The sequence below is a fragment of the Azolla caroliniana genome, unplaced genomic scaffold, assembly GCF_043228905.1.
Source record: "Azolla caroliniana isolate FFs.n. ecotype wild unplaced genomic scaffold, voAzoCaro1.0.p SCAF_8, whole genome shotgun sequence".
Lineage (NCBI taxonomy): Eukaryota > Viridiplantae > Streptophyta > Polypodiopsida > Salviniales > Salviniaceae > Azolla > Azolla caroliniana.
In genome coordinates, this window is record NW_028230443.1 from 623,395 (window position 1) to 638,777 (window position 15,383).

Below are 15,383 nucleotides of genomic sequence, written 5' to 3' on the forward strand. Positions count from 1 at the left end.
GTACTGGCAATCTCAATCACTGCCATGAGGTTAATTGAGAAGAGCAAGAATTGCGAATTGCCAGAGGAGTCAAGCAAAGAAAAGCCATGTTTCCGAAGCAAATAGCAGAAAAGGGGTCATCTTCTGAACAAAAAGCAGTGGGCTTAGGTGGATTGGTATTATATTGGTGGTGGGCTATAGGAGTTACTCTGCTAAGAGAGAGAGAGAGAGAGAGAGAGAGGGCCCCACGTCTTAGTAAGAACTTAGCTCTAGGGTAAGGTAATTACGATAAAAAAGAGAGAGACAAGAAAGAGGCCTGCTTTCTTATGTAAAGGGAGACGGACTAAAAAAACGGGAGCGAGTTGGGGGGAGATTGAATTGACGGAGTCAAGAAGATCAGAAATTGAGAGAGAGAGAGAGAGAGAGAGAGAGAGAGAGATGCAGAGAGGGAGCTGGGATGAGGGCGATGCAGAAGTAGCCGAAATAGGTGCCTCTGAATTAAGCATTGGCCCCCCTGGAAGATCTCTCCGAGACCTCGAGAAGAGTTTGGACGACATAACTAACATAAACAGTCGCCAAGAGAATCGAATCGAGACCTTACAGTCGAAGATCAACGAGCTCATCGGCTTTTACCTCGTCTTCCAAGGAGTCATTTTGACCTCTGTCGCTCAAGGCTCCTTCCTAAGATGCCATAATTGGTGGGTTCCTTTCGCCCTCTCCTGCATTGCGGCTGCCGCCATCATCATGGCGGTGCTTCACATGCTTCTTAAGTTGTCGCTATCGAAGATCGAGCTTGATAAGAACCGATGGCAACATGACCGACTCCAGGTTCTCATCATGTCTAGGAAGCAAAGACCAATCCTTCGGCTATCTACTGGAAGTATGGAGGATGTTTCGAATCATTCTTATCTGAGTCAACATGATGTGACGATGCCTTCATTATCCTTCTCGGAGCACATATATCGAGCTGCCTACCCGATCATCGTGCTAATCACACTCCTCACTTTCACCGCGTTTATCCTCTTTGGCTGTCATCGCATCCTCTGTTTCCCTGATTCCCCCGAAACAAATAAACCCTAGTGATTCGATATGCTTAAAATCATGCGCTCACCCATTCTTCAACCAGTTCAGCTGCTTAAAAGAAGTGTTTGAAGATTCCACTCTTGACAATGGCCCATCACTATGTTTTCATGTTCAGGAAATTCTACTTAACTAGAGTTGTAATGGTTAAGCACACCATCACCACCAGAACTTGAAGCGCAAGAAATGGAGGCCCCCTCCTTTCCTTTGGTGTGTTTGCCAAATTTTCCAGGATACCATTCATGTGGCTCCATGACCATGTTTTCATGACATTCAAATTGTAATTTGCTGTATTTTTTGCCTGATTCATGTGACATTGTTACCATACATTACTTGCATATCCTTCTAGGATATGTGTGTGTGGCCTTTTACTATGTTGTGATGTTTATCATACTCTCCCTCCCGTTCCTTCATATTGGCAAGTTAAACCCATTTGCAGTAGCCTTGCACAGATTTAAGAAGCTTCCTTTGAAATAATTCATTTTGTAACTCTTGCCCATTAATTTGTCTTTATATCTGAGTCTGCGCACTACTGGGGGTCACCTTAACTTACCTTAACTTATCTGATGAGAAAGAATTACTACTACTTCTAAGCAAATTTGATTTATCTATTGTAAATCAGCTGCTTGTCATGCTGGAAAGTGGCGAGGATTCCCAAGATCTGCATTCTTATCATTCTATATAGTCAGAGGAGTAACACCAAGCAAGACTGGATGAAATCATTTTGCCGATTACCTCAAGAAAGTATGGAGGAAGCCAGTGGTATGCAATATGTATGCGTAATAAACAACGCTTGAAAGAGTTTGTTATACATGCACATTGGTTTTCATTCCAATTGGCTCAATTTATGTATGTCCCTCATCGATGGAGTCATAAATTCAGGGTTTCAAACCATCCCATTGCAAAATCATACAATTATGGAAATCTGCTTGCATACAATCACATATAACTTTATTCTTTTTCTTTTCTAAGCTGTCTTTCTTATGAACTGTTGCTTACTGAAATCTGTACATATGGGCCTTCAAGCAATCAAGGAATGGAGCACCTATCAATTCCTCACCTTTGAAATCAAGTATTATTTACAAAGAGTTTCTACACCATTTTCCAAGGTCCTGTGTGGATTGTAGTAAAGTTCAAAGGAGTACTATATTCTTGTATGAATGATGTTGTAGGCTGAAAGTACAAGCAAAAGAGCACTTGGGCAAGCAAGATTTAAACAAAAAACACTCCACTATGGATCATTTGGTCACATTGAGAGTAATCATGGAAGAGAGTCAACTACAAGGAATGACACTTTATTATTGTTTTGTTGATTTCAAGAAAACTTTCAATATTGTACCACGAAGTGAGCTTTGGAATAGAATGGTAGAGATTGAAATGCCATTAGAGTATCAAGTTGTTGTTGTATGCCTATCTGAACAAGTTAAATGCCAACTAAAAATGGATAGTGGATTCTCGAAGCACTTTTTATTAACATGGGGTCAAGCATGGATAGCCACTATCACCCACACTTTTTAGCTTATGTATTGATAAAATAGAAGTGGTGAATAAAGTTGCAAGAGAAGAAGGATTGAATACCCCCAAATTGATGCAACATGTTATCTTATTGCTTTTATCTACAGACGATGTGGTGCTCTTCTCATATGATGTTGATAGTATGCAACATCTACTTGGAGTATTAGAAGAATTTTGCCATAGTAGTGGACTAGCACTGAATGTGGAGATTGAAGTAGGATGGGCACTTTGCATACCTAGAACCGAAAGATTTGGATGTGAAGGAGTGTTCGAAAGTGATGAGCATTTTTTGTGTAAGTGCCCAGTTGGCAAGCACATTAGAGAGATACAAGCACATTAGAAAGAAGTATGTGACCCTCTATGCAAACTCCACCACCATTCAACAAATGACGTGGAGGGCTGACATACAATAGTTTGGCCAAATCTTGATCTAGCTTCAAAAGCATAGGTAATCAACCCTTATATTAGCACTTAGAATGTAACAACAATCACATATTACCAATTTCTTCCATAGCTCCACACCTCCATTAACAACATGCCAAGGTGTCAAAATAGATTGGGCAGGGGAATGCCGACGGTAATGTAGACTGCGATGAGTACTAGGATAGAGGACACATGGGAGATATCATATCCAGATGATAGAGGTCATTGCTTGCCGTAATCAATTTGGAAGAGGATGCCCAAGTGCACTTTTTGAACTTGACTATAGCCTTATCTACGGCACCAAGTAACTTTGGATTCGAAGTCTAATCACCCTTACTCAACCCATACATATTAGTTATGCATTTCATGCCCACTTCATGACTGTCAACCAACTCTAAAACCATTTCAGCAAATACATTAATATCATGATCATGGAGCTTTAGGAAGCATGGAACTTTTATTTTTATTTCAATATGGATAACAAGAATTCACCCATATTTCTAATCATGAATTTCCTCATAGGCTGAATTTTTGGCCTCTAGTAGATGCTAATCTCTCTCTGAAATTTTGGCCTCTAGCAGAATTCCGAAATTTGAACTCTCTGACAAAGAATATGTTAGTATGTTGGAGGTTCGATCTCTTTTTACGGGCCTTTCAAATCTGCCCGGACATGAAAGCATCCATCCAATACATCATAAGAATGATAATTCAAGCATTGTAACTCGAGTAATATGATGTATCACTTCAATGAATGATCCTCTTCATCTAACCAAGGCCTTCTCTTGATGAAAGCTTGGTCCTAAGTGAAGTGATCAAATCTGTGAGAGTTCCTGGAAATTCTCTAAGAAACTTGAGGACATGACTGATGATAGCTTATCCTCATGAAGTGCTTGCCAAATTGGACATGCAGACATAAAACCATGTTGTCCTGATAGACTATTTCAGTTTATTACATTTGTTTTCTTCCTCCTCTCTACCTTTATCATATCATCAGAGATCTACCAAGAGGAAAATGTGACGATGTATCCAGATCTTACATTCAACAAAATGTTTATGAGGCATTGACGCGTCTTCTCAATTCTTGAACTCGGATCGCATCCTCCCACATTCCCATCTGCACATACAAGGCTGACATAAGCTCATAACTTGAGGCATATTTGTTATCGATCAAAAGTAGTTGATTAAAACAATGCCTTCCTAATTTTAGTTCACCATAAGTATTACAGTGACTCAATAAAGAAGTCCATGCTTGAATATTTGCTTCAAATGGCATCAGTCCAAGCAGGGACCTGGCCTCTTTCAAACAACCTTTCCTAGCCAATAAGTCCACAATGCAGTTATAGTGCTCTAACTTGCAAGATGTGGCAAGGCATTCTCTCATGGACGTGAAATACATACAACCCATTTCCGAAAATCCCATATGGGTACATGCAGATAGAACACAGAGGAAAGTTATATCATCTGGTTGAAACCCATCTATTTGCATATCCCTGAAGCATTCAAATACCATCATATGATGTCTGTAACTGGCATATGATGCAATAATTGTATTCCACGACACTAGATCCCTCTTTGATAAGGCATGGAAATGTCTAGAGGCATCATCTAAACTCCCACATTTAGCGTACATGTCAATCAACGCATTGCAAACAAATAGATTACAGCACATTTCAGTGTCTAGAAGGCAAGCATGAATCACTTTTCCCTGATCCAGAGAACTTAGTAAGGAGCATATTTTTAAGGCATTCACAAATGTGACCTTATCAGAATTTGAATCCTGTTCCTGCATTTGTTGGAAGAGTATAAAAGCTTGCTGACCATAGCCATGTTGCACACATCCTGTTAGCAAAGAGTTCCAAGTGACAAGATCAGGACAAATGCCCACTTTACGCATGTTGTTAAAAACCTCAATGGCTTCCTGAATATGACCATGCATCGCATAGCCTCCAATTAAAACGTTCCATGTCACACAGTCCATTTTTTCTACTCTTTTGGAAACATGAATTGCATGCTTGAAATCCTCACATTTTACATACAAATTCACAAGGGAATTCGCGATAAAGGCATCAGATTCAAACCCACACTCTAGGATAAAAACATGAATCATCTTGCCTTGATCATGAGCTGTTTCCATCCAATTACATGCATTGAGAAGGCTTGCATAGGTAACGCCATCAGGCATCCAATTGCCTTCTTGTTGCATTTGCTTAAACACTTGCAAAGCCTTGTGGCTGAGCTTATCTCGAGAATATCCAGCAATCAATGCATTCAGAGTAGCCAAATTAGGCTGAAATTGATCAGACGTGTTCATTTTTTCAAAGCATTGAACCATCTTTTCCATATGTCCATGATAGGCGTAGCCTGAAAGCAATGCATTCCAACAAACAACATCATATCTTGATAACCCATCAAAGACTTTTTCACCATCATCAAGGCTACCACATTTCACGTACATGCTAACAAGTGCACTTCCTATAAACACATGAGATTCAAGCCCTGCATCTATAATATCGACATGAATGTACCTACCTAGAATTAGATTTCCTTTACATGCACATGCTTTGATGGCAGCAACGAAAACATATTCATCTGGCTTTATACTTGAAGAAGAGATCAAGCGTTGATAATAATGGAGCACCTGTTGTGAGGCTCTATTCCTGGCGTGGGTTAATAAATGATCTTTCAGATTTAAGGAGCATTCCTGTTTGAAGCGAGTAGCTGGGAGAGCTACCATATTACCGTCATCTGCAGAGGCTGCTCTGGAATCTCTGCAAGAGATAGGGATAGGGACGTAGGTTTTAAACCTGTAAACGCAATCATACATATGCAGTTTGAAAATCTAGGCTACTACGGTGTCAAACATTTTGTGGAGGGCTGTTAAAAAGATTTAATCTAGACTCTCAAATTTCAAAACACACTCACTCACTCACTCATGAGTCATGAGTCATGACTACCTTTCATTGCCTCTAAACTTAGAAGTCCTCTTTCTTATTGATTTCTTCAGATATTTTGGTCACATGTTGGGACAGCTACCACAAGCACTTTGTCCGCCCGCCCGCCCCCATGTTCTTCTCGAGTCCGTGCGAACATACTACTTTTATTCGTTTTCCTCACGATGCCGATGAAAGTTGTTGGGTGTCCAATGCCACGTTCATGTTCCTAGTGTTGGACACGTCGAGGTCCAATAGAAAATGGTACATACATACATACATACATAGTGAAATTCGTTCCTAATAATTGTCTGCCTGCGTCCAGTGGACTCCACTTCCAGTACAATCATATTTTCCGACCACAGAATCCTCGTCTTACTTCAAGGAAAAAGGAAGCTCTTCTCCGACCACAGAACCGGATGAGGCTACTGACTGAATCCTCTTCTTCCGCCTCCTCCTCGTCTAATTATACGTGTTTCTGCTTCTGATCAGATTACATCGTGCCATTTCTTCATCTTCGCTCATCTCGGTCTCTACATTCTCTGCGCCAATTATATGGACTTCGCCCCTTCTCTTCTTTCAATTGGGAGGCTTCGGATGATTGGATCACCAGGATTGCTATTCGATCTGATCAAGAAATCTTAGAAGAAGCGGGTAGTAACTGGCGTTCTCTCTCTCTCTCTCTCTCTCTCTCTCTCTCTCTGTGTTTTTATGTATATTGAGATATAGTTTAACTTGCATGTGGCAGAAATGTAGATAAATGAAAATGGGATTTGATGTATACCTATGTTTTGATATGTGCTTTCTGTGAGAAATGGTTTTGAATTTATTTACGAGATTTGTATGCTTTGCATTGTTATTTCTAATGAGCTACGGGATAAATGGCATGTGGCATTATGTAGAAAATGCCTTAAATTTGGATCTCAAGATAACGTTTCACATATCTTTGCATTCCAATTATCAAGTTTCAAATTGCATTCAATCATTAGGGAAAAGATGATGCAATTTCCTGATGTTTCATAATGGTCTTGTGCATATGTATCTATAATTCTGTACAATACAACACTAAGAAAGAAAGAAAGAAAGAAAGAAAGAAAAATATGACTATTTCTGGGAAATTGAGCATGGAATGTCAACTGCACTCGGCCATTGGATGTGGATATAATGCTGTACAATACCACACTAAGTCTTCATTTTAGGTGGTTAGGTCTTTGGGTGCTTTCAAGTGTCTATTTTTTGAGCTTGCTGGCATAGAGACATTGTGCTTTTGGGCCAGTTGATGGAGTGGAGCCTTCGGCAACAATTATCGATGGGAAATTAATGGCACATAAAATCAAACAAGAGGTGGCACAGGAGGTGTTAAAGATAAAAAATGTACGGGGAGAGGTCCCTGGGTTGGGTATCGTACTGGTTGGAGCGCGTCGAGATTCAACAACACACGTGCGTATCAAAAAGAGAAATTGTGAGGATGTTGGTATAACCTTTTCTCAGAGAAACCTTCTTGAGAATTCCCATGAAGAAGAGGTTTTGGAGCATGTCGAAGCATTGAACAGAGACCCATCTGTCCATGGTATTGTTGTTCAACTTCCTCTTCCCAAGGTATTGAATGATATCATGTGTTAGATGTATCACCATGTTTTAGGCACTATATCTCAGAACCTGTTCCTTGAATTTCCTCGTGGATATAGCATATAAATGAAGAGAGGGTTCTCACAGCCGTAAGGATAGAGAAGGATGTAGATGGCTTCCACCCTCTGAACGTGGGAACTCTAGCCATGCAGGGAAGAAGACCATTGTGCGTGTCCTGTTCTTCAAGGGCTTGTTTGGAGATACTAATGCGATCAGGAGTACATATATGTGGTAAAAACATAGTCGTTATTGGTCGGAGCAATACAGAGGCCATGCTCATTGCAATGCTTCTACAAGTAAGCATCCATGATTGGGGAATGCATCTTCCATATGTACCATCCTCATGCATCTCATATTTTGTGCATCATGTTACTCATACGCAACGTTTTGATGGCATGAGTAATGCCTACTTATTGTCCATAATTTCCATTCTTTTTCAAAATCATTTTTATATTGCTTTAACATTTTTGATGATGCTTATTGTCCTAACCTGTAGCGGCACCATGCTACTGTTACTGTTGTACACAACTACACACAAAACCCTGCTGCTATTACCCGAACAGCTGATGTGGTGATTACTGCAGTTGGCATTCCTCACCTTGTTCGTGGAGACTGGATTAAGCATGGTGCATTCGTTATCGATATTGGTTTAAATTACATCCATGTAAACAAAGGCACTTTACACATTATCTATTTTTGTGCTATGCGTTTCTTTGAAAATATCTCACTTTCAACTGAATACGTGTTTGTTTATAGGACCCACATTCCAAGAAAGGATATAGGCTGGTGGGAGATGTTTGCTTCAAAGAGGTCTCTAATATAGCCTCTGCCATAACACCTGTCCCAGGGGGTATCGGTCCTATGTCTATAGCTATGTTGTTATCCAATACCCTCGAATCTGCTAAGAACAAATTTGGGCTTATCAAGTAAATAGGTAGATAGTAGTACCATTGAAGAATCTAACAGAAATAAACAAATGCCTTGTCATATATAAATCTAGCATTGAGCTTGGAAGTTAGCCTGCCACCATAAATTGTAAATTAATGATTTCATCAACTTGAAATTAACGTCAATATATGAGTGGCATTATCTTTTTTCATCATTGGTGGGATTAACAACTTTATTGAATATGACATTAACTCATCAATTTGATCAAATAGTACCAACATGCAGTTATGCATTAAAAGCTGTTGAAAAGACCGAAATCTTTATTGGCAGTGGTTAGATACAATTGTTAAGCTTAAGAACAAAAAAGAAACCACTCATTTTCTATAATTTCTTATGCGTGTGATACTTGTGATGTGGGGTTTCGATGTAAAAGAATGCACTGCTAATACAATTTACAACAATTTAGATTTACCAAGGCATGCTCTTTGTCGAGAGTCCATCAAGGCAAAGATATGGAACCAATCCAAGAATCATCTATTTTAGTGATACACAGATATAGGTTACCTAAGCATCTAGAGTATCATGGTGTATAGTGGGCAGGTCAACTAGAATGAGGATGAGCCATTCCATTGCATCAGCTCGTCCAGATCTCCTACAATAGCAGTGAGGTTGAATTCAATCACTTGAGATCTACCTGAGAACACAAGTTTGTATCTATCAAGCAAGGTGTGCAGTTGGGACCTTGAGTAGGTATGTGTGCTATATATACTTTGGAGTCAGCAGCTCTAAAAGATCACCTCAAAAATAGCCAAGGCACGTGCAATATTAAGCTCACAAGCGTTAAGAAAATCAAAATGCTTAGTAAGCATTTCATCATCTTTTCAACCAAAACCACATCATGTATTTGCGTGCTTGACAAAAGCTCAAAAACACCATATGAACATATAACTTTCTTGTGTTAAGCATTTGAGGTTTGAGCTCTTCACATTTTCATGTGCTAGATATACATGTATGTGTATTGTTCCAATTTTATCAAAAATATGTGTGCATGTCTGTATATCAAAGGTCATGCACAAGTTCTCTACTACGTCTTTCAGTCCTGTTCAGACAAGCTCCTTCCAGTTCTTAATCTGTTCTAGTATCTGTGTCTCCAGGAACCATCACAAACATTTATCAAGAACCCAAGACTGATTACATCTGTAGATGAGCTCAAACTTTGAATCCATTATACGCAGGCATTACGTCGGGATCTTTCTCTTGCAATATGTTGAATATAAACAGCGGTGCACCTGCCCTGCTCAGGAAACCACGTAATTAAGCATTTATGTGTACAAACTGCCCAAATAATCTCATCTTGAATTTGTTTAATTGCTGTAGAAGGGAGTTTCAACCACACCATATTATGGCACTAGATATTGGACATACACTTCATTGTCTACTTATTATGTTTCTACGTTCTAAGTAGATCTAAAAAGAAACATTGAATATGCCAGAGGATTATTGTACATAGCATTTCATTCAAAGCATGTAAAGTTTCCCTCTCATATGTACTGATGAGGGCAAATGGACAATTTTTTGAGTTTTGAGCATGTCTTAATATCAGCAACGGTTGACATCTCAAATAGACAACAGAAGAATATTCCCATTTGCATCAAGCTGCACAATATTCCTTTGTTTATCCTGAGAAACAGCCGCTGGTCTCATGGATTTAACATTTTCTGCAGCTGTATGCATTCCAGCAGCTGTATAAATACTCGCCATGAGGAAATAAGCTGCAGCACAGTCATTATCTAACTCTATAATCTTAACAAAAGCTAACCTCCCGAGCTTTACATTTTCCCATTTTCTACAAGCACCCAACAGTACAAGCCAAAGTGGAGACTGATCACAAGATGGCATCACTTTAATCACTGACACTGCCTTGTCAAAATCTCCTGCATATCCATAAACCATAACCATGCAAGCATGATGTTCTACATTTGGAGTAACACCATATTTCTGTACCATATCCCTGTGTAGCATTTGAATCTCATCCAACAGACCTGCATGACAACATGCACTCAAAACGCATAAGAGTGTGACTTCATCCGGAGAAAGACCTTCACTTTGCATCCCTTTAAAACACTTCAACGATTCTACGCCTTTCCCTTTTCGAGCATATCCTGCTATTAATACTGACCAACAGACCACATCTCGTATACTAAGATCCTCTAACACTTCTTGTGCTTTTTCAAGCATGCCACATTTGGCATACATATCCACCAAAGTAGTTCCAAGAACAATGTCTTTTTCTAGAAAACCCCTACTCACAATCTCTCCATGAATTTCTTTGCCTTTGTCTATGGCTCCTGTGCTGCCACATGCCTTCAGGAGGCACGTAAACATGACTATATCTGGAGAGATCCCCTCTCTCTCTATTTTCTGATAGCATTTGAGTGCTTCATGACCTTGCCCTTGTTCAACATATCCTGAGATCAAGGCATTCCAAGCAATGATATTTTGGCAAGGAAGCTCTTCCAGCAGCTTCCATGCTTCCCCAAACAGATTACATTTGGCGTACATATCCACCAAAGCATTTCCAAGTGCAGCATCTTTATTCAGAAATCCCTTATGCATAATATCTAAATGTATTTGTTTGCCCTTATCAATGGCGCCTATGATACCACAAGCCTTTAAGATGGAAGGAAAGGTGACCATGTCTGGAGATATCCCCTCTCTTTGCATTTGATCAAAGCAGGTCAATGCTTCCTGACCTTCCCCTAAGTGAGCATATGCCACAATTAATGTGTTCCAAGAAACTACATCTCGAATCGGAAGCTCTTGAAGCATCCTATGTGCTTTCGCAAGTAAACCACATTTCACATACATATCCACCAAAGCATTACCAAGCACAATATCCTTCTCCAACATGCCTCTATCCAAAACCTCTTCATGGATTTCTCCACCCTTCTCTAAAGCTCCTATTTGCCCACATGCCTTTAAGACACAAATAAATGTTACTGCATCTGGAGTGAGTCCCTCACTTTGCATCTGCTCAAAACAGTTCAATGCTTTGTGACCTTGACCATGTTCGACATACCCTACAATTAGTGAAGACCAAGAGAATACATTTCTCTCAGGAAGTTTGTCGAGTACTAGTTGTGCTTTTCCGAGCAAACCACATTTGGCATACATATCTACCAGGGCAGTGCCAAGCACAACATCCTTTTTTAACAAGCCTCTACCCACAATCTCGTTGTGGATTATTTTTCCTTCTTCAATAGCAACTATGCTACCACAAGCTTTCAAGATAGAGGTAAAAGTGAAAGCATCGGGTGAAATGCCCTCTAGTCGCATCTTTCCAAAACAATCCAATGCTGCTTGACCATGCCCTTGTTGTGCATATCCGGAAATAAGGGCATTCCAAGAGACAGAATTTCGAGTTGGTAAGTCTTCGAGAACTTGTTTTGCTTTTGAAAAGGCACCACATTTTGCATACATATTGATCAACGCACTAACTAGGTATGGGTTATTTTCGAGTATGCCTTGTTTCGGAATTTCGGCATGTAATTTAATGCCTTGTTGAAGGTCTTTTTTCTTTGCACAAACCTTGAATAAGGCAACGAATGCACGATAATTGTGATGAAAGCTCTCTTTGCCCATCTTTTGCTCATGTTTTTTTTTTCTTATACGGAAGCCTCCTTCTCCTTATTTAACCATAAAAAAGAAAACTTGCTTCTAGGATTTTAAAACGAAAAAGGATTGTGAGATAATCGGATTCTTCCCTTACTGTCGAGATCGTTTCACCATAGGCAAGAATGATAAAAAGTACCCTTACCTTTTGCACCTGGCTTTCCGTTTCTAAAAAGTACCAAAAGACCCTTCAAAATTAACTAGGCCTAATCAGACATTAATTTGGTTCTAATTACATTTTGTTTTCTAATGAAAGTTTACCAAGTGATCACCAATTAGTCTGCTGCATAACTATTTAGATTATTGATCGTGAATTATTTAATCAACTTATCAATTGCTATTTAATCAATAAATTAATCCACTTGTTTTGGTAATGTTTGAAACCACAAGTGTATATACATACATATGTATATGGGAGTAAATTGGCAAAGGTAATGGTATAACAATGATTTTCCCTACATTTAATCACATAAGGGAAATTACAGGTAATGACCCCATGTTTTGCGTAATATCAAGACTGCCCCTTATAATTTTGGAATTGTTGAATTATACCTTTGGTATCATCTATCATCAAACTAATCCACCTTTGTGGCTAGTAAAAGTCTAGCTCTTTCACACTAGATGAAAAATCAAAGAAATAAATGTGTAAATTTGTTAGCTAATAATAAAACGATTTGACTTTGACAATTGCCACCTTGCCCTTTAAAATTTTTATAGAAATAAAAATTGAGTGGACATTTGCGGGGTTGAACATTTGCCACCTTGCCTTTTTTTATAGAAATAAAATTTGAGTGGACGTTTGATCAACAATATTGTTGTCAACCATTTACTGAATTTGTCTTTCCTTGTCTAACTAATTGCGACAACTATGCACTCCCTTTTACCATAAGATGAACGTGGCACAAAGATTATGCTCAATTCCCTAGGAGAACATATCATATTTTTCCAAGAATTTTAAAGAGTAGAGCAAAAGCACACTTACTTGTATGTTCCATTCATTCTTTACCTTTTAGTTTATTACACAAAATTGAAGGAACATGAGCACATCAACAATCTATAAACAAGCACATGGGCAAAGAATTTCATTGCGGATATTTCACACAAGAATCAATTGCGTGAGGGAGAGGAGAAAAAGGAAAAGAACTATAATTACTACTCGATGAATTAATCAAAAGCATGAAGGATTTTCCATTGCGATTCGCCAAGTTAGAAAAGCTAAAAGATTAAGTCCATAAAAGCCTAAGGCAGGAAAAAAAGAAAACTTCATTTGTCGATGCATATAGTGTAATAACACCAAACATTAGAAGATGTATTACACGAGTCATTCATCAAGTAGAGCTTGATAGAAATCTGATTTTTTGTGAAGATAGGAAGATTCATCTATCCGAAACTCGACAACTCTCCGATTCAACTTTGGAAAAGGGGGGAATGACAAAGTTAATGGAGGATGCGGAATCCAAGAGGATACAAGCAATTTACTACTTGGCAATGTATGGGTTGAAGGTAGGTGGTCCTCTATTGGTAATGGCTTCTAGAATAAGATGATTAATACTTTCAAGTATACGAAAAGTTTAACTAGACAACTTAAAGAAATTTGACAATGAAATTCAAACTAGCACTAGGTGAAAGGACCAAGTAAACACATTCACAATGTTCATAGAAGTTGTCGGGGTGAACAACACCCATGATTCAGTCAAGTAGAGGTGAAGCAAAAAAAACAAACGAAGTTGTTCCTTCTCAAAGACCAAAAACTAAAGAGCAAAAGAAGTGAAACAAAGAAAATGGCAAAACAAAAAGCAACCTCGAGATTCAAGTTAGCCTCAGACATAGAGATTTTTGTCAACATAAGAAAGATTTAAGAAATTAGAATCCTTGGTGGTAAGGTAAGGCTTACTATAAAGGAACTATTACGAATCACGAAGAAAGAATTTCATGAGGTAATAATTGATGCAATCCACAGAAAGAATCAAGTGGTAGATGAAGCTAGAGGAGTTTAATGTAGTTAAAATCCAAGAAGATGTAGATGAGAACATTGCACTATTAGTTAGAGTAATGCGTTGAAATAAATATATCAATCAAGAAGAAGACAAGGACCACTACACTTGAGCTCATTGAGTTGGGGTGATGATAGAGACCCACATCAAGAGCCGAGAAGAAATGGAATCATGTATTGCATTGATGGGCCATGGTTTTGAAATTAATATATAATGTCATCTAACTTTTACAATCATGGGAAATGGCCTATTGAGAAAAACCATGGATGGGAAGTCACTGCGCCAATTGAAGCAACTGAAGATCTTTGTGGAGCATGCATGAACATTAAAGTAACTTTAAGGGAGTGTTTCTGTATATCATATATTCTTTGTTCAAGAGAAGTCTTTCTATTCGGTCATTTTGGCTTCGGCATATATTTGCATTGCACTAAGAATGGAAATGAAGGTGATAGACAACAGATCAACGTTCGCACGGATCAAAAGCCAAGATGAAAGAAGGTTAGTTCAATTCCTTTCCATTCTATTGAAATATGGGCGTAATAAAGGCACCTTTATGACCATCTACTGTAGGAATCTGAAGACTTTCTCAAGGATTTTTAGATCGGACCTCTACAACAAGGGCTTGATACAACACGAATAACAATAAAATCCCCTAGGTTCAAAGAAAAACTAATGGAGATGTGTGCAACGTCAAATAGTAGCGCTACTTTAGTGATTATTACTAACAATAAGGTAGTAAATGATTTCTAAAAGTAGAAGTATGGTTGAAGATTATGAGAGTGTCTTGTGAGGAGTTTAATGTTGCTATAGAGGGGTTGTGATGACCTAAACCACAAATCAAATTCCCAAGGTTTGAATAAGAAGTAAAGGAGATTTGTATGGAGCGTCAACTAGTGGCACTACCATAATGATTAATAATAATAATAATAATAATAATAATGTACATTAAATTATTTACAAAGTAGAAGTGCGGTTGAAGATGATGAGTGTCTTAAATGTGTTCGAGAAGTTTAATGCTAAAGATAAACCTTGAAGGTCAAGATGAAGACCAATACGACCGAACTTGCACAACTAGTATGCAAGATTAGATAGGGTGGGTATCGTGATGCAATTGCTTTATGATATCAAAACAAAGCAGTACTGAAAATGCCATGTTTGAGGTTCAAACTCATAATCTCACATATCAGCCACCATCAAATAATTTTACAAATACATAAGTATCATGGCTATCATGCATCACATGTTAACACATGTGTCAAATGGCAATCTCACA

General features: G+C 38.6%; 3 protein-coding genes across 4 annotated transcripts; 1 reads left to right on the plus strand and 2 right to left on the minus strand.

The window, feature by feature from the left end:
* Positions 1 to 2,703: 2,703 nt before the first annotated feature.
* LOC147860655 (pentatricopeptide repeat-containing protein At5g16860-like) lies at positions 2,704 to 5,837 on the minus strand. The gene has a single exon (XM_087323278.1). The coding sequence runs from the start codon at positions 5,819 to 5,821 to the stop codon at positions 4,049 to 4,051; it is 1,773 nt and encodes a 590-aa protein (XP_087179404.1). The 5' UTR covers positions 5,822 to 5,837; the 3' UTR covers positions 2,704 to 4,048.
* A 498-nt stretch (positions 5,838 to 6,335) lies between these two features.
* On the plus strand, positions 6,336 to 8,658 carry LOC147860656 (bifunctional protein FolD 4, chloroplastic-like). 2 transcript variants are annotated; one of them, XM_087323280.1, is made up of 5 exons: positions 6,336 to 6,581; positions 7,127 to 7,526; positions 7,616 to 7,852; positions 8,053 to 8,220; positions 8,313 to 8,658. In XM_087323280.1, exons 2-5 carry the CDS (start codon positions 7,248 to 7,250, stop codon positions 8,484 to 8,486), a joined length of 858 nt encoding a protein of 285 aa, XP_087179406.1. In that variant the 5' UTR covers positions 6,336 to 6,581; positions 7,127 to 7,247; the 3' UTR covers positions 8,487 to 8,658. The 2 variants fall into 2 exon arrangements, with proteins under 2 accessions (XP_087179406.1, XP_087179405.1); XM_087323279.1 differs by having other exon boundaries at positions 7,204 to 7,526.
* A 135-nt stretch (positions 8,659 to 8,793) lies between these two features.
* On the minus strand, positions 8,794 to 12,355 carry LOC147860657 (pentatricopeptide repeat-containing protein At3g09040, mitochondrial-like). Its single transcript, XM_087323198.1, has one exon. It carries the CDS (start codon positions 12,084 to 12,086, stop codon positions 10,062 to 10,064), a length of 2,025 nt encoding a protein of 674 aa, XP_087179324.1. The 5' UTR covers positions 12,087 to 12,355; the 3' UTR covers positions 8,794 to 10,061.
* Between the last annotated feature and the right edge of the window lie 3,028 nt (positions 12,356 to 15,383).

Coding starts and splice junctions, on each gene's coding strand:
- LOC147860655 (XM_087323278.1), bottom strand. CDS start 5,821: ATGTATGATTGCGTTTACAGGTTTAAAACCTACGTCCCTATCCCTATC.
- LOC147860656 (XM_087323280.1), top strand. CDS start 7,248: ATGGCACATAAAATCAAACAAGAGGTGGCACAGGAGGTGTTAAAGATA. Junction 7,527..7,615: donor TTCAACTTCCTCTTCCCAAG/GTATTGAATGAT, acceptor TCGTGGATATAG/CATATAAATGAAGAGAGGGT. Junction 8,221..8,312: donor TTGGTTTAAATTACATCCAT/GTAAACAAAGGC, acceptor GTTTGTTTATAG/GACCCACATTCCAAGAAAGG.
- LOC147860657 (XM_087323198.1), bottom strand. CDS start 12,086: ATGGGCAAAGAGAGCTTTCATCACAATTATCGTGCATTCGTTGCCTTA.